Here is a 27,076-nt window from a genome sequence, read left to right as displayed (position 1 = left end):
CCACTGCACTCCAGCCTGGGTGACAGAGCAAGACTCCGTCTCAAAAAAAAAAAAAAAAAAAAATCTGAAAAATCTAGTTTAAAAAAACGTTTAGGTCAGCTTACTCCTTTCTGCCTGTGGACGCTGCTGAGGAAGCATCATTAAAGTCTCTCTTCCCTGCCATCATATCTAAGTCAGAGTCTCCTAAAAAGCCTGAACAGCCGAGGAAGCTCTTCCTTGGAGAGTTGAGTTTTGAAATAACCGATGAGAGCCTGAGGAGCCATTTGAGCAATGGAGAATGCTCACGGACTGCGTGGTAATGAGAGACCCTAATACCAAGTGCTTTGTTTTGTCACATATGCCACTGTGGAGAAGGTGGATGCAGCCATGAATGCAAGGCCACACAAGGTGGATGGAAGAGTTGTGGAACCAAAGAGAGCTGTCTCAAGAGAAAATTCTCAAAGACCAGGTGCCCACTTAACTGTGAAAAAGACATTTGTTGGCAGCATTAAAGAAGACACTGAAGAACATCACCTAAGAGATTATTTTGAACAGTATGGGAAAAAAATGAAGCAACTGTAATCATGACTGACCGAGGCAGTGGCAAGAAAAGGGGCTTGTCTTTGTAACCTTTGATGACCATGACTCCATTGATAAGATTTGTCATTCAGAAATACTATACTGTGAATGGCCACAACTGTGAAGTTAGGAAAGCCCTGTCAAAGCAAGAGATGGCTAGTGCTTCATCCAGCCAAAGAGGTCGAAGTGGCTCTCGAAACTTTGGTGGTGGTCGTGGAGGTGGTTTCAGTGGGAAGGACAACTTTGGTTGTGGAGGAAACTTCAATGGTTTTGGTGGCTTTGGTGGCAGCCATGGCAGTGGTGGATATGGTGGCAGTGGGGATGGCTATAACGGATTTGGTAATGATGGAAGCAATTTTGGAGGTGGTGGAAGTTACAATGGACTTTGACAATTACAACAATCAGTCTTCAAATTTTGGACCCGGCCAGGCGTGGTGGCTCATGCCTGTAATCTCAGCACTTTGGGAGGCTAAGGTGGGTGGATCACCTGAGGTCAGGAGTTCGAGGGCAGCCTGGCCAACATGACAAAACCCCATCTCTACTAAAAATACAAAAATTAGCCGGGCGCGGTGGCAGGCGCCTATAGTCCCAGCTACTCGGGAGGCTGAGGCAGGAGAATTGCTTGAACCCGGGAGGCGGAGTTGCAGTGAGCTGAACTCGCACCACTACACTCTAGCCTGGGCAACAGAGCGAGATTCCATCTCAAAAAAAAAAAAAAAAATTGGACCCACGAAGGGAGGAAACTTTGGAGACAGAAGCCCTGGCCCCTATGGTGGTGGAGGCCAATACTTTACTAATTAGGAAACCAAGGTGGCTATGGTGGTTCCAGTAGCAACAGTAGCTTGGCAGTGGCAGAAGATTTTAATTACTGCCAGGAAACAAAGCTTAGCATGAGAGGAGAACCAGAGAAGTGACAGGGAAGCTACAGGTTACAACAGATCTGTGAACTCAGCCAAGCACAGTGGTGGCAGGGCCTAACTCTGACAAAGAAGACATGTTTCAGACAAATACTCATGCGTAGGGGCAAAAAACTTGAGGACTGTATTTGTGACAAATTGTATAACAAGTTATTTTAGTTCCTGTTCTGTGGAAAGTGCAAAGCATTCCAACAAAGAGTTTTAATACGGATTTTTTTTTTTGCACCCATGCTGTTGATTGCTAAATGTAATAGTCTGATCATGATGCTGAATAAATGTGTCTCTCTTTTTTTTAATGTGCTGTGTAAAGTTAGTCTACTCTGAAGCCATCTTGGTAAATTTCCCCAATGGTGTGAAGTTAGAATTCCTTCAGAGTGATGTCAGGTTCTATTTGGAGTTTATATACAACTTGCTTGGGTAGAGAAATCATTGTCTTCAGAAACCTTGGTGTAGTTGAACTTACAGTTACTGTTGTGACCTGAACTTCACCATTAAAAGGGATTACCCAAGCAAAATCATGGAATTACTGGTTATAAAAATGATTGTTGACACATTCTGTGCAATATATCTAAAATGAATAATGTTACCAGATAAAATATAAATGGGAATGAAGCTTGTGTTTCATCCACTATCATATGTAATCAATAAATGATTTAATTATCTTAAAAAAAAGTTTAAAATGCTACTAAAGAATCTAAAAGAAGTCTTGAAAGAATAGAAAGACACACCCTATTCTTGAATAGGGAAACTCAATTATTAAAATATCGAAGCTCTCTAAATTAATATATAAATAAAATATGATACCAATAAAAATGCCAAAATAACTTTGCTTTCAAATGGGAAAAATACCATAATATCATGCATGGAAAAATAACATAAATAAAGTCAAGAGGACTGGGAGGAAATGTCTGCAAAACAGATGGCCAAGAGCTGCTTTTTACATAGAAAGAGTTCCCATAAATCAATAAGAAACAGCAAAAGAATAATGAGCAAATAGATTAACAGATGCAAAACTATAAAACTCCTAGAAGATATGATGAGAGGAAGTCTAGAGGATCTTGGGTTTGGCAATAACTATTTTTTTTTTCAGATGGAGTTTCACTCTTGTTGCCCAGGCTGGAGTGCAATGGCACAGTCTTGGCTCACTGCAACCTCTGCCTCCCAGGTTCAAGCGATTCTGCTGCCTCAGCCTCCCGAGTAGCTGGGATTACAGGTACCTGCCACCATGCCCAGCTAATTTTTTTTTTTTTTGTATTTTTAGTAGAGACGGGGTTTCACCATGTTAACCAGGCTGGTCTCAAACTCCTGACCTCAGGTGATCCACCCGCCTTGGCCTCCCAAAGTGCTGTGATTACAGGCGTGAACCACGGTGCCCAGCTGGCAATAAATTTTTAGGTACACCACCAAAGGTATGATCCATGAAAGAAAGAATTGATAAGCTGGATTTAAAATGAAAATAAAATTTTCTGCTCTGCAAAAGGCACTGCCAAGTGAATAAAAAGACAAGCCGGACCGGGAGAAATATTTGCGAAAGATATATCTGAAAAAGGACTGTTATCCAAAATATATAAAGAATTCTTAAAACTCAACAATAAGAAAGCAAAACAGATACTTCACCAGAAAGAATACACAGATGGCAAAGAAGCATATGAAAACATGTTTCACATCGTATGTCATCAGAAAAATGGAAATTAAAACAACAATGAGATACTACTGCACACCTATTAGAATGGCCAAAATCCAGAACACTGACAATAGCAAATGCTGGCAAGGATGTGGAGCAACAGAAGCTCTCATTCATTGCTGGTGGGGATTTAAATAGCCACTTTAGAGACAGTTTGGCAGTTTCTTACAAAACTAAACATACTCTTGTCATATGATTCAGCACTCACACTCCTTGGTATTTACTCAAAGGAATGAAGACTTATGTCCATACAAAAATGTGCACACAAATGTTTATAGCAGCTTTATTCATAATTGCCAAAACTTGGAAGAATCTATGATGTTCTTCAGTAGGTGAATGGGGAAATAAACTGTGGTACATCCAGACAATGGAATATTCTTCTTCTGTGCTAAAAAAGAAATGAGCTATCCAGCCATGAAAAGACATGGAGGGAATTACTGTGTGAAAGAAGCCAATCTAAAAAGGCTATATATTGTATATTCCAACAATATGACACTCTGGAAAAGGCAAAACTGTGGGGACAGTAAAAAGATCAGTGTTTGCCAGGGGTTAAAGAGGAGAAATGGATGAACAGGCACAACACGGAGAATTCTGGAGGCAATGGAAATACTCTGTATGAAACTATAATGGTGGATACGTGTGTCATTATTCATTTGTCAAAACCCAAAGAATGTACAAATGAAGAATGAACCCTAACATAAACTATGGGCTTTGGGTGATACTGACATGTCAATGTAGGCTCATCAAATGTACCACTCTGGTGGGGGATGTTGTTAATGCATATGTGGGGACAAGTGGGTACATGGGAAATCTCTGAACCCTCTGCTGAATTTTGCTGTGAATCTAAAACAGCTCTACAAAATAAAGTTTGTTTAAAAAAAATCCTTTAACAGACTTCTCAGAAAGGAAAACACAAATATCTTATAAATACATGAAAAGACAGTCAATCTCACTCATAAGACAGGTACAGATTAAAAATAACATTTCCACCCATCTGATTGGCAAAGATTAAAAGCTTTGATGATAAAATCATGGAAGATAAAGGATAAAGGCCCTCATATATTGTTGATGAGGTTATTAAATGGCACGACTACCTTGAATAGGGAATGCCAAACTTTCTTTGCATATTCCCTTTGATCCAAAAGTTTCACCTCTAGGCCAGGCACAGTGGCTCACAGCATTCTGGGAGGTGGGGGCAGGAGGATCACTTGAGGCCAGGGGTTCAAGACCAGCCTGGCCAACATGACAAAATCCTGTCTCTACTAAAAATACAAAAATTAGCTAGGTGTGGTGGTGCACGCCTGTAGTACCAGCTACCCAGGAGGCTGAGGCAGGAGAATAGCTTGAACCTCGGAGGTGAAGGTTGCAGTGAGCCGAGATTGTGCCACTGCACTCCAGCTTGGGTGACAAAGCGAGTCTCCATCTCAAAAAACAAACACAAAAACACAAAAACTCCAAAGTTTCACCTCTAAAAATCTATCATATAGATCAGCAGTGCCCAAAAGAAGTATGTGCACCACAAATGCAAGCCACATATAAAATTTAAAAATTTCTAGTAGTCACATTAAAAAATGCATAGATGAAATTAATTTTATGAATAAAGCATATACATTCATGCATATATATATTCATATCATTCGTATATGTATATATTCATGCCATTCATACATATGTATATCTGCTTCATTCATCTTTAAAAATCTATATAGATGAATCATAATTTATGTAATCAATCCTCTATTGATGAACATTTCATTTGCTTCTGATCTTCTGCTATGTATAAACAGTGCCACAATAAACATTCTTCTACATTCATCTTTTTTTTTGTTCTTTTTTGAAACAGAGTTTCACTCTGTAGCCCAGGCTGGAGTGCAGTGGTGTGATCACAGTTCACTGCACTCTCTCACAGAGGAGCCCTCTCCTCTCCCAGGCTCTCCAAAAAATACAATGTCACATATACAAATATATACATATACAAACACACACACATACATATATATTTTTTCCTTAATATACAAGCACAGGTTAAAATATACATATTGACTATATATACACCTGTATGTATATATATGTACATCTATATGTGTGTATATATACATGTATATACATATATACACATACATACACATAGAACGAGAAGAGGGGAAGGGAGAGGGAGAAAGAAAAAGGCAGTCTGTAAGACATATTGTTGTGTGAAATCAGCAAGGCACAGAACACTATTATATAGTACCCTACCATTTATGGGGAAAAAGACGGGGAAGTGACAAACACATATATATTTATGTATGTGTGGACTATCCCTAAACAGAAATGAAAACTGGAAACAGTATTTGCTTCTGAGAAAGAGTACTAGGGGACAGAGATGGGACAGATACTTTTTACTGTTTAACTTTTTAACCTTGTGCTTACATATTAAGGAGAAAAAATATTTGAGGGTCCACTATGTGCCAAATATGTTCAATAGCAATGAATATCAAGGCAGACTAAGTCTCTCTACCTACGAACTTATATTTAGGGGATGGGGGTGAGAAGGGTCAAATAAATAAGATAATTCATCATAAAGAAACTAGACCCACAGCCTGGGCAACATAGCAAGACCCTGTCTCTACTAGATATAAAAAATTAGCTGGGTATGGTGACTCATGCCTGTGGTTAGGAGGCTGAGGCAGGAGGATTGCTTGAACTTGGAAGGTTGAGGCTGCAGTGAGCTGTGATTGTGCCACTGCACTCCAGCCTTGGTGACAGAGCAAGACCTTGTCTTAAAAAATAAAATTAAATAAATAAAAAAAGAGAAAGAGAAGGAAGGGAGGGAGAGAGGGAGGAAGAAAAAAAAAGGCAGTCAAGTGGTATACGCCTGTAGCCCCAGCTACATGAGAGGCTGAGGCTGGAGAACCCCCTGAGTTCAGGAGTTTGAGGCTACAGTGATCATACCACTGCACTGAAGGAGGACCACTCTTAGGTGTAAATGCTGTGGAGAAATCAAGAACCCTCTAACAGACACCTCTAACAGGCACCTCAAAATTAGTGTATCTAGAACAGAGTTCTTGATTACCCCATAACATATACACCTAAGAGTGGTCCTCCTTCAATCTCTTATCTCTGTAAATTAACATTACCACCCACCCAAACAAAAACCAAGAATTCCTTTCCCTGACATTTAATCTACTAACAGGTTCTACAGATGCTGTGTCTAAAATAGAGGTTGAATATGTTTACCTCTGCCCATGTCCTCTACCAATCACCATTCTAAACCATTGTTGTCTTCTGTCTGAACCAAAGCATCCTAACTGGTCTCTTCCCTGCTTCCATTGTTCTCCTTGCAATCCATCCTCCACGAAGCAGACAGATAATCCCTTAGAACATAAACTTTCCTGCTTAAAGTTCTTCAGTGGCTTTTTATTCTTTTGATAAAACCCAACCCCCTTGCCTTGGAGCTTATAAGTCTGCATAATCTGCCTCCTGCTTGTTTCTTCATTCCTTTCCTTCCTGTGCTCACTGCATTCCAGTCATACCGCTGCTCCCCTCTGTTCTCTAGCTCCTCCAACATAGCAAGTGCTAATTTTGTTCTAACATGTGTGGTGACCCAAAACTCTATAACTTAAGTCCAGATTTCTCCCCTGAGCTACAAGTCTTTATATCCAACTACCTATAGGAACGCAGGCTTATCACCCACTCAGAAGCCCCAAATGGTGGTTCAATACTGTGCTACATTCTTCTATTTCCCCTCCAGAGCCACTTTTCACCCTTCTCCACTCTGCTTTCTGCCACAGAGGCTGACCCATCAAGTGGAATCCTGTGGCCAACAAGGAGCTCCAGCAGAAAGTCAGAGGGAGAGGAGAGTGAGGATAAGGTACAATTCCTCTGGCTCTGTTGTTGAAAACTCCCACTTATTTTTCAAGTTCTTGCTGCAATGCGACTTTATGAAATGGTAGAGAGGATGGATTTAGGAAGGGATAGAGAAATCAAGGACAATTAGAAATAAAAGAACTAAAGAAGAGATTTTTGTAATTGTACACATTGAGAAGTAGTAAATGCCATTAGGGATACACATTCTTTGAGGACCAGCCTCAGTGTTTTTAACTTCCTGTTCCCAATGTCCAGCTCTGCTCTCCAGTATAGAAAACATACTCAGCACATATTATTTGAATAAAAAAGATGACCTATATAAGATAAACAAAGGTGAGGAGTCCAAGGTTTACCTTGTATCCATTGTCTTCCTTGCGGTTGTGAGAGGCAGTAATCATCACACCTGCAACTGCTTTGAGCTTCTGAACTGCATATGGCTGAAAAATAAATAACACCATAGTTCCATTTTGCTTCCTAGCTATGTACACATTTGACATGAGAATAACTTTGATTAAATGACAGGAAAAGCATTATAGTATGATATTGCTTTTGTTAATACCCTCTTTATTTTCTATTTACTTGATTTTTCCTTACACCTTTATTATAAGATTTCCCTCCTTTTACTTTTTTGGATTTCTTCTGTTTTAGCACAAACATGTTAAGCGAAAGCCAACTCATTATTTTAAAATCTTTTTTTTCCTTATATATTCATTAAGGCTATACATTTCCCTCTAAGCAGGGCTTTAGTTAAAACCCATAACTTTTACTATGTATTATTTTCATTATTGCTCACTTTTAAATACCTACAGGCAGTTCTTGCTTTGCTCAGTTCCTATACATGAATTACTGATACTATGCTTTTGTTAAATAGCTCCAGTCTCCCAACAACATGTTCAAATTTCATTTACCATGGTAATATTAACCATAACTGCATCAAGTACACACTTGGCTTCCAGCTCTTCAGTCCACACATCCCTACATTTATAACAGAGCCACATCATGATGAGTGATCAATCATGTCACTCTTTAAAAGGGTGTCAGTGATTGGTCACTGAGCATCTGTTATTTAGCGCTCACACAAACTGCAAAACATGTGGCTCTATTGCCTCCTTTTCTCCCAGTAATAGACCCATATGACAGTGTACAAAAATGGATAATGGAAAGTAGGAATTAGCCAACAAAGGTGAAAGTGCAGCAAATAAACAAAAAGGAGTAATAATAGAGGGAAATTTGAATTGAACATAAATGAAGTTATAGAAAAAATAAGTGGGAATGCTGACACTGCTGCCATTCAAGAGACTTTAGACATACTACCAGGGAAGTGTAGTGAAGGGGAACACATGGATTAAATGAGGAACGAGGCTGTGATGAGAAGGATGAAGATGTCCCAGAAGAAGTGACACCAACAAAGAAACCTTCACATTAAAGGAACTCCCTGAGATATTTCACAAGATTGAAATTAACAAAGGATAAGATGCTGGACGTGTATCCAAACTCAGAAAGGTATATTAACAATTTGCCAAGGCACAGATCAAGATGCTTGCTTGTAATATAAATAAATTATAATCACAAGAAGCAAGCTCTGTTTATCTCCTGATAAGTTTTATTTATTGATTGATTGAGATGGAGTCTTGCTCTGTTGTCCAGGCTGGAGTTCAGTGGCACAATCTCAGCTCACTGCAACCTCTGCCTCTCAGGTTCAAGCAATTCTCGTGCCTCAGCCTCCTGAGTAGCTGGGATTACAGGCATGCGCCACCACGCCTGGCTAATTTTTGTATTTTTAGTAGAGATCGTGTTCCACTGTGTTGGTCAGGCTGGTCTGAAACTCCTGACCTCAGGTGATCCACCTGCCTTGGCCTTCCAAAGTGCTGGGATTACAGGCATGAGCCATCACCCCCAGCCTTCTGATAAGTTCTTTTTACAAAGAAATAAAGTATTTTAGTTATCAATGTTTCTTAATGTTTTAAATTACAATGTACTAAATAAACATTAGTTTTACCATAGTTTTATCTTTTTCCTATACATTTTTACCCAAGAGTAAGAGTGTTTTTAATGTTGTGGTAAAAAAAAAAAAAAAAAAAAAGTTAAAGGTCATGGAACAGTCATAATTTTTCTCATTGATGATTAAGATCATTTGGCATTTTCTTAATCCAGTCTATCATTGATGGACATTTGGGTTGGTTCCAAGTCTTTGGTATTGTGAATAGTGCCGTGATAAACCAACATGGCACATGTATACATATGTAACAAACCTACACGTTGTGCACATGTACCCTAGAACTTAAAGTATAACAAAAAAAAAAAAAAAAAGAGAAGAAAAAGAAAAGATCACTTGGCATGGTTTTGGCTTCTACAACTGTCTTAATAGCCCCCACACTCTGTGCAAAGCAAGGACTGCCTGTCATTTCTAATCTGCATTATGTTATCTTCCTTAATCCATGAATAGTTTATGAATGTGTTTTTAAAATTCCAAACAGGGGAGGATTTATGGGCTTTTTTATTTCTGATTTTATTGCATTGGGGTCCAGGTATATGGCTTGATAAGCAGCTCTTTGGCATTTGCTGGGACTGTGATTCTGCTTAATAATAATGTAAATCCTATCATCACACAATAGAGAATTTTTACACACATACACACACACACCCAGATCAAGTCAGCTAACAATGTATTCAAATCTATCCTTCATCATTTTTGTCTGCCCAATGAATCAATTTCTGAAAGAAGATATTAAAATATTCCACTATAACTGTAGACTTGTCAACGTTTATAGATCAAGTTCTCAGCTAAGTTGAACAAATGTCTGTTGAATGAAAATAAACTTAAAGCAAAATTTGTTTTTCTTCCATTGGTCCCTTATATCACTCAACACAGAACTACATGCACAAAAAAGATTTGAATCCTAGTTGATTTAAGAAATATTTTCAAGAGCAGCAAGCTATATGATCACCAACACAACACACTTACTACAAAAGGTGTAGGAACATATCTTGAAAAAAGGTACACAGGAACATCTTTGGCCAGCAAGACTGCAGCAGTGAGTTTAGCAAGCCTAAAAAAAGGGAGATTTCATTTAGTCCTTTGCCTACCATACTTTTTAAAAACCAACCTTCCACATAGATGTTTCATATTATAATTAGTCTGAATAAATAGTAGCCTAATATAGCCTATTCTTATAATAACTGATTAAACTTCATGCCTAATTAGAAATTTTTAAATAAATAAGACTTTTTTAAAAAAAAGAGTTTAACAACTAATAGAATTGATATTTCAATTTCCTCTTTTTCCCTCATTCATCTTTTGATGGCTCTTTTACTAAGAAATAAAATTTATAAAAGGCAAAAAGAATGGAAAAAGTGATATGAGACTTTGATAAACTCAATATGCATTATTAGCCCGAAAAAACACCCTAAAACTAATCTAATAGGCATATAATGAGAATATAAGCTACATAATTACTACTACCTAGTGCCTTTGCCAAAATACTAAAGTTATAAGCTATGATGTCATTCTAAATATGAACTCTAAATATTTTAAATTTTTACTTCTTTCTGTAAATCTAAAGCTTTTCTTTGAAACACTTTTTCTTCTATTTCAGCTCTAAAGTAAATATTAGCATGTGATCACATTTCTATCTGATAGTCTACTGTTTCGGAAATCCTACTACTGGACAAAAGATTTTTTAATATGTTTTATTCTATTTCAACTTAATCTTTGAAACAATTAACTCTGTACCTCTGGCTGCTGCAGCTGCTAGTTACTTGACCCCGAGTGTCATACCCAACCACAAAGCCTCTCTGCTTGAAGTCTGAGAAACATCTCTCAAGGTATTTGTACATCCCCTGAAGCAAATAAACACAAAAGATTAGTCCTAATGGAGGCTTGCATTTCATATGACTCAGAATCTCTTATTTTTATGTTTGCTGTGCAGCTGACTGGCTGCTAGGGAAGTGGCTTCTGCCTTTATGCCCATGCTTACCAGTGTGGGAGCAATACTGTTCAATCCAGAAATGTAAGATGACAAACATATCCTGGATTTTCAGACACATTTAATACCATGGAAATACCGATTTAGTAACCACTAAATCCAATACAATAAGTAAAACATTAGGAAAAGCAGAAGAAACATGAGAATCAATAAGCTAAAAAAAAAAAGATTAGAAGAGCCAACATAAATTGTTTCTTGTCTGAAGGCTCTAGAGAACAGAATTTTAATTGTCTTAAATCCTTGCTAGATCATATGATTGAAGTTAACCAAAAGATTTGACCTATTTATGATGCAAACATTTTTAATCAGCAACACAGTTCTTCACTAGAACATTTCTTATGATGGTTGATCCCATTTGTAATTCTTTGGTTTTAAAATCTCACAGAAAAATAATACCATAGACTAGAAAAATGTGCAGTCATGGATGACAAAAAAATGAAATAAAGTATTTCATATTGAAAACATCACAATGACAAACTAAAACCATTTAACTACCTTACGAATGATTTGTTAAGTTTAATAAATACTTTAATATCTAAAAATAGCATTTTAACATTTTATATTAGTATAGTGCTTTAAAATGAGTTCCACATAAAAGATGGGACATTTAATCCTAACACCCTGAAAAGAAAGCAATGCAGACACCATTTCTAATTTGGTCTCTTTCAGTATGTCTTTTAAGAAGAGGAGACAATAAAATTAAAGCTCCATGTAATTTCTTGCCTAAGGCCAAACTAAGTTATACTGATTTATTGAAGACCTATTATATGGCAGGCACTGCTAAATAAGTATGTGGTAGCACCGAACAAAGCCGCAGTGACTTCTGGTGCTTGAGTTTCTCAAGTACAATTAATTTTCCCAACCTATAAGCTATGAGTGAGTGCATGCTTAGTATATTAGCTAGATTCAACAACTTATTTCTAATGATGATACTATCCTAAAACCTCACAGACCCTCATATTAATCTCTGCTATCAGAATGCATCTTATTTCCATATATTTTTAGGTTGGTGGAAAAGTAATTGTAGTTTTTGCCATTAAAAAAATGACCAAAACCTCAATTACTTTTGCACCAATCTAATAGAGTCTGAAAAGGGCTAGGGCGTAAGAATCCGATTCCATCCGGCTTTTCCACTTCACACAATGGAATCCCAAATCCAGTGAAAATGTGCACTTCTGTAGAAATTGCTTTTCAAACACCTTCCCTACCCCTTTTTGTAAAGTCAAGAAATCTTCACTTAGAATGAAAGCATATGAAAAGACTAAATGTGTAAGAAAATAATGAACTAAAGCATCTCTGGTTGAGGAACAGGGGGAGGGGTGGGTGAGGAAGGGGCAGGTATCCTACCTAACCAACCATCCCGTCATTCCTTCTCTCCTACCTCTGCATTAGGCCTTGGCTTTAGAGAATTCTCTCAGAATAAGGCTGAAGATGATCTACTGTTTGGGAGTATCAATTAGAATTATGTCTACTGAATAATTCTCTAGCCCAGAACTATTTTTAGTATAAGTTAAATACATTATTGGCCTCAAAAGTATCGTTATTTGAAACAGGATGATTCACTTGCAAAGAGAAGCAATTTGTTTCTAGAGTGAGCTGCATAACAATGGAGAGAAGTAAAACAAATTGTATCATATTACACAACTATATTAACTCTCATGTGGATATAGAAACCCACATAAAGGATATGTGATAAAGGAAAATATTTTCAACTAAATTTTCCAAATTCTGGTTAACCTTTATAAATGGCCATATGCCAAAATGAGTAGTTATTTTCTTCCATCTAAGTTTGTTTCTTTGTATTAATTGGATATGCTAATATACACTTCTTGGTTTCAAATGCAAAGCAACATTGTTAAGAAGTTGACAATGGCAACCAAAATAACTTAATCAGAAAGTCAGTCTGTGACCATGAAGATACATAAATGACTTCTAAAATCTTGGGCAAGACTAAAGGTCAGAATTGAGTCTACAGTTTTTACTTATATAAGAGTAACTTCTGGGAAATAAAGCTTTGTGTATGTGTGCGTTTAGAATGGCACTACCTAATTTATAAATTAAAAAAAAAAACAGACTGAGAAAAAGTACACTTTTTTTTTGAGACAGAGTCTTGCTCTGTCCTCAGGCTGGAATGCAGTGGTGCAATCTCGGCTCACTGCAACCTCCGACTCCCAGGTTCAAGCAATTCTCCTGCCTCAGCCTCCCAAGTAGCTGAGACTACAGGCACGCGCCACCATGCCCAGCTAATTTTTGTATTTTTAGTAGAGATGGCATTTCACCATGTTGGCCAGGATGATTTCGATCTCTTGACCTTGTGATCCACCCACCTCAGCCTCCCAAAGAGATGGGATTACAGGCATGAGCCACCATGTCTGGTCAAAAGTACACTCTTAATACTTGATAATACTTACCTGTGTTGACTGTATTACTGTAAGGTCATTAATATAGCAAAACCCTGCCCCCATGGCAGAACGAAGTCCTGCAGTCCCAAAAGTCATTCGGCAACAAAGACGATCTCGCAGCTCCTTGTTCATCCCATTCCGTAACAGGTTTTCAATCTGCTCTTTTGTTTTGGGATTCTATAAAGAAGAAGCATTAAAACTTAACCAGGAATCCAAGCAGAGTCCTAATATTAAGCACTTCGGAGGGGTCAATATGTATATATCACAAGGTTCAACATTCAATATAAATTCCACAGTGCTACTTCTTTGTACGTATGATAAAATAATACCTGCCATTCACTGAGTCCCCAAAGGAGAAAGGGCCTGTTGAGGGTGATTTACATATCTCTAAATTTTATAGCATTTGTATAGCATATTAAAGAATGTTCTTTTTAAAAAAAATTAGATATTTAAGAGCTTTGAATCCAAAATAAACCTCTTAGTAAAAAATGACATCAATTAAGTTAGAGTCTATGTTAGATTTCAATCATAGTTCACTGTAACCTCAAACTCCTGGGCTCAAGTGATCTAGCCTCAGCCTCTTGAGTAGCTGGGACTACATGCCTGGCTAATACATTAAGTTTTAAGAGAAATAGAGACACTACTGGATAAATACCATCAAAACATGCCTACCAGTTACCTACCTAGACCTCTGCAATTCAAAATGAACAGATACTCCTTTCTACTGCTTAAAAATCACAGAAAACGATTCAATTTATCTATGGCACAAGTTGACCATAAAAATATTTTATGTGTTAAGTGTGAACTTAATTAAGAATGAGAATACAAATTCATTCCAAACATGGTTTGTGAGGCAGAGCATGCCAACATCTATATTTGGGATTCTGTATTTCATTGTCATGTACTAACTTATTTTCATAAACCTCAAGAATACCTGTCACTGAAAATGGTGCTTCACAAAAGAATATCAAGTTTCGGCTGGGCGCAGTGGCTCACGCCTGTAATCCCAGCACTTAGGGAGGCCGAGACACATATATATATGCTTTAACATCTATTAGTTTTATATATATAAATATATAAATATAAATATATTTATATACGCATATAAATATATATGCTTTAACATCTATTAGTTTTATATATACATAAATATATATGTGTGTATATATATACAAAATCCAGACTCAAGGAGCTTCTGTTTCATAAATGGCACCCACTAACAAATAACCTACATAAAAATATGAATAGCTCTTAAGGGAAAAATATGAATAACAATATCTGGGATACTATCATTTCTAAGATACCACTAGATTTCATAGGTCAAAGAGACTTGAAGAGGGCTAACATTTAAAGATGGGCATAAGAATGGCAAAAATTGAATAGACTCTTCACGTTTAGAGGGTACATAGCACTGTAATACCCTGCTAGTAGGAATGTAAATTGGGATAGTCTTTTTACAGTGGTTTTACAGCAAGTATCAAATTTTAAATTGCACATGCCTTTTGGCCCATAGATTTCTGTCCACAAAAATACCTTCACATGAACAATAACATTTATTCATATAAGAAGGTTCACTGCAGCACCTGTATGGGTAGTATTATTATTAATATTACCATTGTATAGAGGAGGAAACTAAGATTTAGAGAGGGAGCCTAGTATCACTGAGCTGGCACTGGAAATTTAGTTTGGGAACCTAAGCTGGTCTGGCTCTAAAGCCTATGCCATCTCACCACAAACAAAATAATTGTGTTGGGGTGTTAATAATGCTTCTGATAACAATTTAATTCCAGTTACAAAGCAAAATGATGTTCCTTTTTATTACAGGTATAGTGTGTATATATATATTGTATGTATATATAGTATATATGTGTATATAGTATATATGTGTGCATATATACAGTAGGTGTATATGTGTATATATGTAGTATGTATATATAGTGTATGTATATATATCTAATGAGTATATATGTATATATATACATATACATATATGTATGTGTATATACATATGTATACACACACACACATATATATAAATGATCCACCAGACATAAATGCTGTTGGTTACTGAGAATACTTCCTAATGTTTAACTGTACAGCTACTAGAGTAGGGCCTAAAAATTCCATTCCCAATTACAGACTTCACAAGCAGTACTAACCTAATTCCTGGTTGTTGAAAAGCTTGTAAGTTTGAGAAAAATGAAAATGAATAAAGAATCATGATATACTAGACATAACAAATACACTTTTATGGCAAAAAGAGCTAAATAATTATGACAACAGGCATTTGAAATCTACTTTACATTCAGAGTTCTCCACTGTTTAACAGTGAGACATTAAATTAGATGTTGATGTTATAAACTTTTAAAAATATAACCTAAAAAGCTATCTACGCAGCCATAATTATCACATATTCTCCATTCGGATGAACTTACATTTGTATTTTTTTCTAAAGTCATTATATCACTACGATTTTATAAACTATAATATATGAAGATTCTAAAGAATTATAAATTTATTATTATTATTATTATTTGAGACGGAGTCTCGCTCTGTCGCCCAGGCTGGAGTGCAGTGGCACGATCTTGGCTCACTGCAAGCTCCGCTGCCTCCTGGGTTCACACCATTCTCCTGCCTCAGCCTCCCAAGAAGCTTGGACTACAGGCGCCCACCACCATGCCCGGCTAATTTTTTGTGTTTTTAGTAGAGACGAGGTTTCACCGTGTTAGCCAGGATGATCTCCATCTCCTGACTTTGTGATCCGCCCGCCTCAGTCTCCGAAAGTGTGGGATTATAGGCATGAGCCACTGCGCCCAGCCAACTAATTATTTTTAAATGAAATTTTCATGTTGAACTCAGGTATAATACATGAAAAGGAGAGCAGAAGAGTATATACAGTGTTTTCATTTATATAAAAAGAGGTATGTGTATATTTATACATCATCTAGAAGTATTCCATGCAAAAATAAGAGACTAAAAATCTTGATTACCTCTGAAGGGGATATTAGGCATGGGGTTTCAAGTAGAAAAGTGACTTATTTTTATTGGAGAGCCATGATGCTGTTTGGATATTTTATGTATATATTACTTTTTTATGGTTAAAAACTAGTTAGGTATTCATGATGGCTCAGAAAAACCTCTACTTGTGTGTGATGTGAATGATTTTTTACCTCACAAATTGCTCTCCTTTTCCCATTCACAGAAAGCTACTGATAAGATCTGAATCTATAAAACATATATTGGTGTTCTCTCAAATGCAAATTATTGTTTGCTTTCTAAATGTGCTCTCTTATTTACAATTCATTGATTACTTGGGGGTAGAAGCCTAGTCAAGAAAAAAAAAAGAGGAGGAAGACAGTAGGAAAGCTATTTGACTGACCTGCTTTCAAGAAACATACACACCAGGCTGGGCACATTGGGTCACGTCTGTAATCTCAGCACTTTGGGAGGTTGAGGCGGGCGGATCACCTGAGGTCAGGAGTTCAACACCAGTCTGGCCAACATAGCAAAACCTTCTCTCTACTAAAAATACAAAAATTAGCTGGGCATGGTAGCGTGTGCCTATAGTCCCAGCTACTTGGGAGACTGAGGCAGGAGAATCACTTGAACCAGGGAGGCAATTTAGTGAGCCGAGATCGCGCCACTGCACTCCAGCCTGGGCAACAGAGTAAGACTCCGTCTCAATTAAAAAAAAAAAAAATACACACTGACCTATTATATAAAATGAAAATTAATTATTTAGAAAGTAAATGCATTCAATCTGAAATAAATTTGCTTTTAACTAGCATATCTTGGAATCCTAACAATTTTAGTACTCCAAAAAAGTAATCCTGCAGAAAACTGATAAGATTTTAGTGACTGCTAGCATTTCTCTGTACTTCATCGGTAATAAAGCTAATTGTTTAGTATGAAGTCAGTAAGGTGCAGAATATAGAAAAAAGCCATGCATTATTTTCGAATTTTACCTGTATACCAAAAATTTTCCTTTAGGTTCTAATCCTATGGTTTGCTTCAACTTTACATGGCTGAAATGAAGAAAAGAAAGTATCTTCTTACATAATACTTGTGGAGTTTTCTTTTTTCCATATTGTAGAACCATAAGGCTCAAATTCAAAGAAAACATGAAAGAATTGATTTTTCTAAAATCACTTAAAAAAATTAACTTCTTACAAACTTTCACAGATGTGAAGAAGGTTACACACCAGACCAAAATTCACATCAACTCTGCCTGCCGACCAATGAAAGTACTAACATTCACTTACGAAGGATTATTTTGAACTTGCCCAAGTTTTCTGAACCTATTCTGTTCATAACTAGAGACTTCTATATTATTTATGTATAATAAATATAAATGTGTATAAAAGAGTGTAAAAAATGTAATCAAGTTTGCCAATGAGAAGTGTGTTAGCTTGTCTGCACTGGTATAAAGGAATACTTGAGGCTGGGTAATTCATAAAGAAATAAGATGTATTTGGCTCACAGTTCTGCAGGCTGTACAAGCATAGCACCAGCATCTGCTCCACTTCTGGTGAGGCCCAGGAAGCTTTTAGTCATAACAGAAGGGAAGAATAGCCAGCTTATCACACGGTGAATGAGGGAACAAAAGAGAGCTGCCAGGTTCTTCAACAATCACCTCTCATGTGAACTAACAGCGTGACAACTCCTTATTATCACCAGCAGAGAACCAAGCTATTCATGAGGGAACCACCCCCATGACCCAAACGCCTCCCACCAGGACCCACCTCCAACACTGGAGGTCACGTTTCAACATGAGATTTACAGGGGACAAAACAGCCAAACCATATTGAAGAGTTTACCTGTAAATCTTTTTTCCTATTTATCTGATAAACCTACTATTTTAATAATTCTAACACAATTTGAATCTACTCTATTAGTATTCTAGTACAAAACCTAACAGCTTAAATACACTCAAAAACATGAATCGCATTGTTTAGAAGATTGGAACAGACCTAAAAGAACATAATATATATTTAAAATCCCAAATTCAGTCTGGGCACGGTGGCTTATGCTTGTAATCCTAGCACTTTGGGAGGCTGAGGTGGATGGATCACCTGAGGTCAGGAGTTTGAGACCAGCCTGGCCAACATGGTGAAACCTTGCCTCTACTAAAAATACAAAAAATTAGCCAGGCATGGTGGTGGGCACCTATAATCCCAGCTACTCAGGAGGGTGAAGCAGGAGAATCACTTGAACCTGGGAGGCGGAGGTTACAGTGAGCCGAGATCATGCCATTTGCACTCCAGCCTGGATAACAAGAGTGAAACTCTGTCTAAAAAAAAAAATCGCAAATTCTAATATTGTTATACATCTAAAGGGGAGCCAATATACAAAATTGACTCTTAATAACTCAAATATATCTAAAGTTGCAAAATTGTACATAACATTTTTAAATGTTAATGACAGAGACTTATGTCTAAATAATAAATACCAGTTTTATATAACTACAGAGAAAAACATTTATTATTTTGCCCCCCATCGTGAATGAAAGACAAACAAATTTTAAAGTTTATTTCTAACCAGAAGTTAAAATAGGAAAGTGCAATCTGAAAATCTGAAGGTAAACACAGCTGACATTTACTTCTGAGGGTAAGCCAATTTGAAGATCCAAGTCTAGAGTCTTGGAGCAGAACAGGTTTTCTAAATCAGATGTTAACTTATTAAGTCCAAACTATATTCATGCTAAACTAATCATTCTTTCCTATTTAAATAATTTTTGTGTAATTCTAAATTTAATTTCCCTATCTTAAAAAATTGGTAGAAATTAACATAAATTTGGCTTAGACAAAAAACTTGAATATAAAATATACTCATCATATAAAATGAGATTTATTTGAATAATTGCTTAATAAACACAAAAATCATATCCACAAAATGAAGTACTAAGTACCCCCAAAGTAGAAAATAATCCTTGAAATATAATATTATCATTTAAGAATATTAGATATACCAAATTAGTGTGAAAGATTAAAAAAAGTTAATTATTTTGTTTCAAAAAAAACTATCTTTGTTTAAAAAAACTATAATTTTAACAGAGCACATACAATGAGCTCAATTTTACTGTTCAATTACATAGTCAAACTTGTCTCTGTTAAGCTTTAAGTAAAAAATATTTCTCATATAAGGTAGTCAACATAAAATATTTCAAATGTTTATTGTCTTTCTACAAATATTGTGACACATCATACTTTTCTTGACCAACAAAGAATCCAATTATTGGCGAATGTGCTCAGTAGACCACTGTAGGAGAGAAAGATCACTGAAGTAATAATTCTAGAAGGTTTGGCCCTGATCTTGAGTCAGCAATTGCTTAGCTAAATCATCCTGAACAAGTCACTTCACCTTTCCTTAGACTTTAGATTCCAAGCATATGTGATGATTTTTGAGATTAACTTTTCAAACTCTATAGGTTTTGTCAGTAAGTGATTATGGAAGGCACTAAGTGTACTAAGTTCAAGGGCTCCAGTAACATCTATTACTAGCTTTATGACCTTGAACAGGTAATTTCACTCCAGTATCCTCACCTGTAAAAAAACAAGAAACATGTTCTACTCTTTTCCCTGGGCATCATAGTCAGCCTCCCTTGGAGGTAAATGAGACCATGTGACAGAGTTATGGTCACTGGATATGAAAGAGATGTGCACCACTTCCATGCCTAGCCCCAGACCTACTCCCCCACCACTCCTCTTTCCCCATTTACCCATTAAACAGAGAGGACTCTAAGGACCTACAGGAGTATGTAGCAACAAGATGGAATAAATGATTTCATGGAACAAAATCCCCCTCCTTTACCTCCTACCTCATGGACCAGCACTGGGCTGTAACATCAGCAAGAAATAAACTTACACTGTGTAAGCCACTGAAACTTTGGCATATTTGTAGGGTTTTTTGTTTGTTTGTGTTTTTCTTTTTTTTTTTTTTTGAGACAGAGTCCGTTCTGTTGCTCAGGCTGGAGTACAGTGGTGACATATCAGCTCACTGCAGCCTGGACCTCTTGGGCTCAAGTGATCCTCCTGTCTTGGCCTCCCCAAAGTGCTAGAATTACAGGTGTCAGCCACTGCACCCAGTGGAAGTAATACTTGAACTGAAAAGTGAAAGATTAGTAGGAGTTGGATTGTGGAGCAAGGAGGGTGAGGAACAAGTTGGGAGTAGAGAGATAATGGAGTTCAGTATTAGACTTACTGAGTTTGAAATAATATCTATACCCAGCACACTAACCATTGCTTCCCCTCCCCTCCCCGGCCCCCAGTAGTAACCTAGGAAATGAAAATTAAAACAAGATACCGTTTTTCACCTAAAAACTTATTAAGAATTTTTAAAATGAGTAAGCCCAGTGCTGGGGAATGAAAATTAACTCTAGTAACCAAGGAAATGAAAATTAAAACAAGATACCATTTTTTCACCTAAAAATTGATTAAGAGTTTTTAAAATGAATAAGCCCAGTGCTGCGGAATGAGAGTATATTTATTGCTATGGCTTAGTAAAAAACCACTTTAAACTTAATGGTTTCAATCAATAATCATTAATTATCTTTCATAGTTTCTATGGAATTCAGAAAGGGCACAGCCAGGATGCCTTGTCTGTGTACTGCTGTAGGCCTATCTGGCAGTGATGCTGACTGTAGGCTGGGGCCTAGTGGAGGCCATCAAATGGCACACCTACAGAGGCCACTCCTTGTGGCCTTGGTTTCCTTGCAATGTTGGGTTCCAAAGGCAAGTGTCCCATAAGCAAGCAAGCCAAGTGGAAGTCATATTACCTTTTATGGCCTAGCTCCGAAAGGCATGTTAATTTCCACTGCACTGTATTTATTATTGTTATTTTTATTTTTTTGAGGCAGAGTCTCACTCTGTCATGTAGGCTGGAGTACTGTGGAGAAAAACATGTCTCACTGCAGCCTCCACCTCCCAGTCTCAAGCAATCTTCCTACCTCAGCCTCCCAAGTAGCTGAGACTACAGGCATACACCACTATGCCTGGCTTTTTAATTTTTTAAAGAGATGGGGTCTTGCCATGTTGCCCAGGCTGGGCTTGAACTCCTAGCTTCAGGCAATACTCCCACTTCAACTTCCCAAAGTGCTGAGATTACAGGCATGAGCCACCGCACCTGCTTTGTACTATATTTCTTTAGGCAGCTACAAAGATCCACCCAGGTTCCAGCAGAGGGAACACAGATCCCACCATTCAATTAAGGAGTACCAAAGTCACACAGTAAGAACATGTGGAATGGGACATATAGTTGCAGCCATCTTTAAAAAAATACAATCTGCTAGAGGGACTATAAATCGATAGAACATCTCAGATGACAATCTGCCAATGTTTTAAGTAGCTTAAATATTAAATAGTCTTTGTTTTAGCAATTCTACTTCTAGAAATTTATCCCGAGGAAATAATCATGGATGCACGTTATGATTTAGTCATAAGGATATTCACTAAAGTAATATTAATAATAATTTAAAAAGTAAGCAAACCACATGTTAATAGAAAACTGGTGGCCGGGCGCAGTGGCTCAAGCCTATAATCCCAGCACTTTGGGAGGCCGAGACGGGCGGATCACGAGGTCAGGAGATCGAGACCATCCTGGCTAACACAGTGAAACCCTGTCTCTACTAAAAAATACAAAAAAAACTAGCCGGGCGAGGTGGCGGGCGCCTGTAGTCCCAGCTACTCGGGAGACTGAGGCAGGAGAATGGCGTGAACCTGGGAGGCAGAGCTTGCAGTGAGCTGAGATCCGGCCACTGCACTCCAGCCTGGGCAACAGAGCAAGACTCCATCTCAAAAAAAAAAAAAAGAAAACTGTTAAATAAAAAGGCTGATGTAATAATACATTAAAATAACGTATTAAAAAATCACAATAGAATTTTAATATGCAAAAACACTTAGATATATTAGGGGGGTAAGTATATAAACCATATGTGTAATACAATTCCAAATTTGTAAAATATACATAAATGCGTAGAAAAATAAAACTAAAAAAATGTGATTGTTCCTTATATCTTCATAGGGAAGGATTACTTATGTAATCAAGGAGAAAAGTTTACAGAATACAAATTAACCCCAAACTCTTATTTAAAATTTTACTTTATTTTATATTCCAGATACATGTGCAAGTTACATAGGTAAATGTGTGCCATGGTGGTTTGCTGCACCTATCAACCCATCACCTAGGTATTAAGTCCCACATGCATTAGCTATTTATCCTGATGCTCTCCCTCCCCACGCCTCCCCGACAGGCCCCACTGTGTGTTGTTCCCCTCCCCGTGTCCATGTGTTCTCATTTTTCAGCTCTCACTTGTAAGTGAGAACATGCGGTGTTCGGTTTTCTGTTCCTGTGTTAGTTTGCTGAGGATAATGGCTTCCAGCTCCATCCATGTCCTTACAAAGAACATGCTCTCAATCCTTTTTATGTATACATAGTATTCTATGGAGAGATATATATATTACATTTTCTTTATCCACTCTATCACTGAAGGGCATTTGGATTGATCCCATGTCTTTGTTATTGTGAATAGTGCTGCAATGAACATAGGTGTGCATATATATTTGTAACAGAATGATTTATATTCCTTTGGAACACCAAACTCTTAACCTGTGGATTAATGTCATTCATCACTTTAGGAAATTTCATAGTAACTATCTCTTTCCTCTCCTTAAGAGATTCCAATGAATAGCATGTTAGACCTTTTCCTGTATCATCTTATGTCTCATAGCCTCTCTTTTATTCCCCCACTTCCCCCTAATCCTTTTGTCATTCCAGGCTTTGTTCTGAGTATTTTTCACTGACCTATCTTGTAGTTTGCTAATTCTCTCTCTGATTCCTCTCTAAAGTGTTGTTAAATTTGTTCATTGAATTCTTAATTTTGGTTATTGTATTTCTTCAGTTTCGGAATTTCTATTTTTTTTTTTTTTTTTTTTTAGACGGAGTCTGGCTCTGTCGCTCAGGCTGGAGTGCAGTGGTGCGATCGCGGCTCACTGCAAGCTCCGCCTCCCGGGTTTACGCCATTCTCCTGCCTCAGCCTCCCAAGTAGCTGGGACTATAGGCGCCCGCCACCTCGCCCGGCTAGTTTTTTGTATTTTTTTAGTAGAGACGGGGTTTCACCGTGTTCGCCAGGATGGTCTCGATCTCCTGACCTCGTGATCCGCCCGTCTCGGCCTCCCAAAGTGCTGGGATTACAGGCTTGAGCCACCGCGCCCGGCCTGCTTTTCTTAGGCATCTGAAAGCACTAGCAATTTAAGTTCACTTTAATCCAATTTCCAAGCCATCCAAATGACTCAAAACTGGAATATAGTCTGTACGAGGAGTGTTTACTTTGAGTTCACCAGTATTCACAGGGCAGCCCTTTGGACTTCTAAAGTAAGAGTGTTCTCAGGGTCTCTACCCGCGATACGGCCTAGATTCCAATTTTTGTCCCTCTATACTAGCAAGACCAACAAAAAGACTGCCAATCTTCTTAGCTGCCTATCCTAATCAGTAAATGTGCCCTGGGCAAAAGTGGCCCTAAATACTAAACTCAGCTCTCTGAATTTCTGTCTTCTTCTAGACTGTGGCCTGGAATTTCCTTCTTCTTCCAAATCTTGAACTGGAAACTCTTGACTAACATTAAATAACACCTTCAAACAGATTTTTAAATCTATATTTTATCTATTTTTTCCAGTTGTTGGAGGAAGATTGTCCAAATTACCTCATCTGTCATTTCTAGAAGTCTTTCTACCATACAACACTGCACTATATAGTATGGCTTTATTATGCTTAACTTACATGTACTCCACTATATGTATTTAGCCCTGCCTCCTAAATATTAAAATTGTATTTTGTGCATGTGCTCTATTATATATGGCACATTACTACATATGTTAACATATTCTTATATATTACTATATAAGGATAGATACTTGAAATCATGTATCTTGTAGTTCTTGGACAATTTAAGGGTTTACAAGAGTGATTTAAAAATTTTATACCATTTTCATTATTTATTGACTTTGGAATCTAACTCCTAAGTAAGACAAGACTCCACTATACCAGAAATGTTCTCACGTGGAAGTTACCTATTTGGGATACTACAGAACATGTTTTTATTCTGAGTAGGAGCTTAAATAAGACAATATCTAGGTTTCTGTCAACTGAGATTCCATAGTTTTGTGCTTAATTTAACGTATACCCGTATACCGGATAAAAGATTCATAGCTTGATGTTTCATGCATATTTTGAAATGGCGAAAATACTACCAACAGGAGAACCCTGCCCATCAGCATGAAAACTACCAAGAAAGGAAACAATAATATGCTTTTTCTTTTTCAATAAAGTCCAATTTTCATATTCTTCTGAAATTAGGCTACAATTATGGTCTGACTGCATTTCTCAGAAGTTAAATATCTCTATATGTATATGTCATCTTTACATGTTACGGAAATAATCTAAGGGAAAAAGTTGTATGCAAAATGATGCTCTCAGCATTATTCAAAATAGTTTTTAAAAATCAGAATAAGACATCCAGCAAAAAGGAAATGGTTAAATATGATATATTTACCAAGTGAAAAACTATGCTGTCAATAAAATTATAATTATGTTCTACATGATAAAAATTACATATATAAATTCAAAAGACAAACTGAGAAAAAACATTTGTAATACATGATAAATCAATCAAAGGCTTATTTCTTTAGCATTAAAACAGAAGAAAAGATTAATAACTTGATAGAAAAGCTAGCAAAAGAAATGAAAACAGTTCATAGAAAAGGAAATACAGGTATCTTTTAAGTATATGAAGATATACAACTTCACTTATAAGAAAAATGGAAATTAAAGCTAAAATAAAATATGGTTTTTATTTTTCACAATGGCAAAGACAAATATTTGATACTGCATTGTGGAGTCAAGAATTTGAGAAAGCAGGCACTTTTATATATTGTTGGTAGAAGAATACATTGGTGCACACTCTCTGTAATGCAATTTGGCAATATCTGTAAAAAAAAAAAAATTTTTTTTTGAGGCAGGGTCCCACTCTGTCACCCAGGCTGGAGTGCAGTGGTGCCATCACAGCTCACTGCAGCCTCAACTTCCCGGGCTCAAGCAAGCCTCCCACCTAAGCCTCCCAAGTAGCTGGAACTATAGGCACATGCCACCATGCCCAGCTAATTTTACTTACTTTTTGTAGAGACGAGGTCTCCCTACTTTGCCCAGGCTGGTCTCAAACTCTGGGGCTCAAGTGATCCTCCTGCCCTGGCCTCCCAAAATGCTGGGATTACAGGCATGAGCCACCACACCCAGGCTCCCACAGTTATCTTCATTTAAGTGAAAAACAAAATTATATTTTAACTGAACAAGAAAATCAAACAAAACCCTAGTATTCCTAGATATGCTTTGGTTACTTTGAGGAAAGGAAGAAGGGAGGAGAATGGAATCAGAGAGGTGGACTTTAATCAGAGAGGTGGAATCTAATTTAATAGAATTAGAATTTAAATTCTAATATCTTTCTTTTAAAAGATGTGATTCAAAGTTAGCAAAATATATGATTTAACAGAATGGGAGCTATCATTTTCTGTCTTTTTAAAAAGAAGATAGAGATCAATTTGCTAGTAAGTCTCATGGCTTTTTTTTCCTGATTTTCTTACAAAGCAAACATCCTTATGTAAAACTTTTATATCTACATTTCTATGAGAGTTTCTAGGATCCCCTCCACAACTCCATTCCATCTCATCCTAATTACATGCTGCAGCCAGATTAATCAGCCAAGAATCAGCAATAGAGTTCAATTCTCATTACATCAAATGTAAAAATTAGAAAGGTTGGGGTCAGATCCCAAAGGGCAGAGGAGTTTGAAACCTTCTTGGATTCAAATAGCCCCCTCTCTCTATACTTCTCTGAGCCTGGGTTTGTGTATAGGCTTAAAAAAATGGAAATAACTACCTCAAACAATCTGGGAGAATTAAGAGACTTTCTACATGAAAGCATCTAGTAAGTACCATGTCTGGTACATGATCACTCATAAAATCTAGTTTTCCTTCACCTATACTTACTCACCATAGCAGCACAATACACACGCTATACTTAAGAAATCTCTTTATGGTTTCTGCATGCTTCCTGCTCAGTTTCATTTCCCTGATCAGTGTTATTTTCCATTTTATTATTCTACTGTGTCCACTTTAAATTTTCTGCCCCCATATCTGTTATCTATTCGTATCCTACTTACCCTTCAAGTCCCAGCTCAAATTCTCCCTCTTATAAAAAATCTTCCTGACTTTGAACTCCTATTGCCCTTAAAAGCCAATGTCAGACAGTTGACCACTTAATTTTTGTTTATAGTTTAAATTTTACTTTAATTATTATGAATTATATTAACAGATTTCTCTTATTTAAAAAATACTAATAACACAGATAAAGCTACAGACATCATTGACCATTACTCTCATTCCCAGACCCTATCTTTAGAGGTGCTGCTTACGGTTTGTAATACATTCTTCCAGACCTTTACTACACATCTACATACCTGTAAAATACAGTTTTGCTTTAACTCTTTTTTTATATATATGGCATCATATTGTATATGTTGTTCTATAACTTGCTTATTTCACATATATCTTGCACAGAGGGGCAAATACTGCATGATTTCACTTATATGAGGTATCTAAAATAGTCAAATTCATAGAATCAAAGAGTGGAATGGTG

General features: G+C 37.0%; 1 protein-coding gene across 1 annotated transcript in view; it reads right to left on the bottom strand.

Annotated features, from left to right (window-relative positions):
* Positions 1-27,076, bottom strand: part of PGM2L1 (phosphoglucomutase 2-like 1) — a 59,560-nt gene that overhangs the window by 23,115 nt on the left and 9,369 nt on the right. The window contains exons 2-5 of the mRNA XM_011942051.1: positions 13,403-13,570; positions 10,739-10,845; positions 9,971-10,055; positions 7,359-7,442 (exon numbers count right to left, since the gene is read on the bottom strand). Of these exons, the coding sequence (XP_011797441.1) occupies positions 7,359-7,442; positions 9,971-10,055; positions 10,739-10,845; positions 13,403-13,570 (444 nt within the window). The remainder of the gene's footprint in view (positions 1-7,358; positions 7,443-9,970; positions 10,056-10,738; positions 10,846-13,402; positions 13,571-27,076) is intronic.

This window comes from Colobus angolensis, unplaced genomic scaffold, assembly GCF_000951035.1.
Source record: "Colobus angolensis palliatus isolate OR3802 unplaced genomic scaffold, Cang.pa_1.0 Scaffold205, whole genome shotgun sequence".
Classification (NCBI taxonomy): Eukaryota; Metazoa; Chordata; class Mammalia; order Primates; family Cercopithecidae; genus Colobus; species Colobus angolensis.
This window is presented reverse-complemented; position numbering and strand designations above follow the sequence as displayed.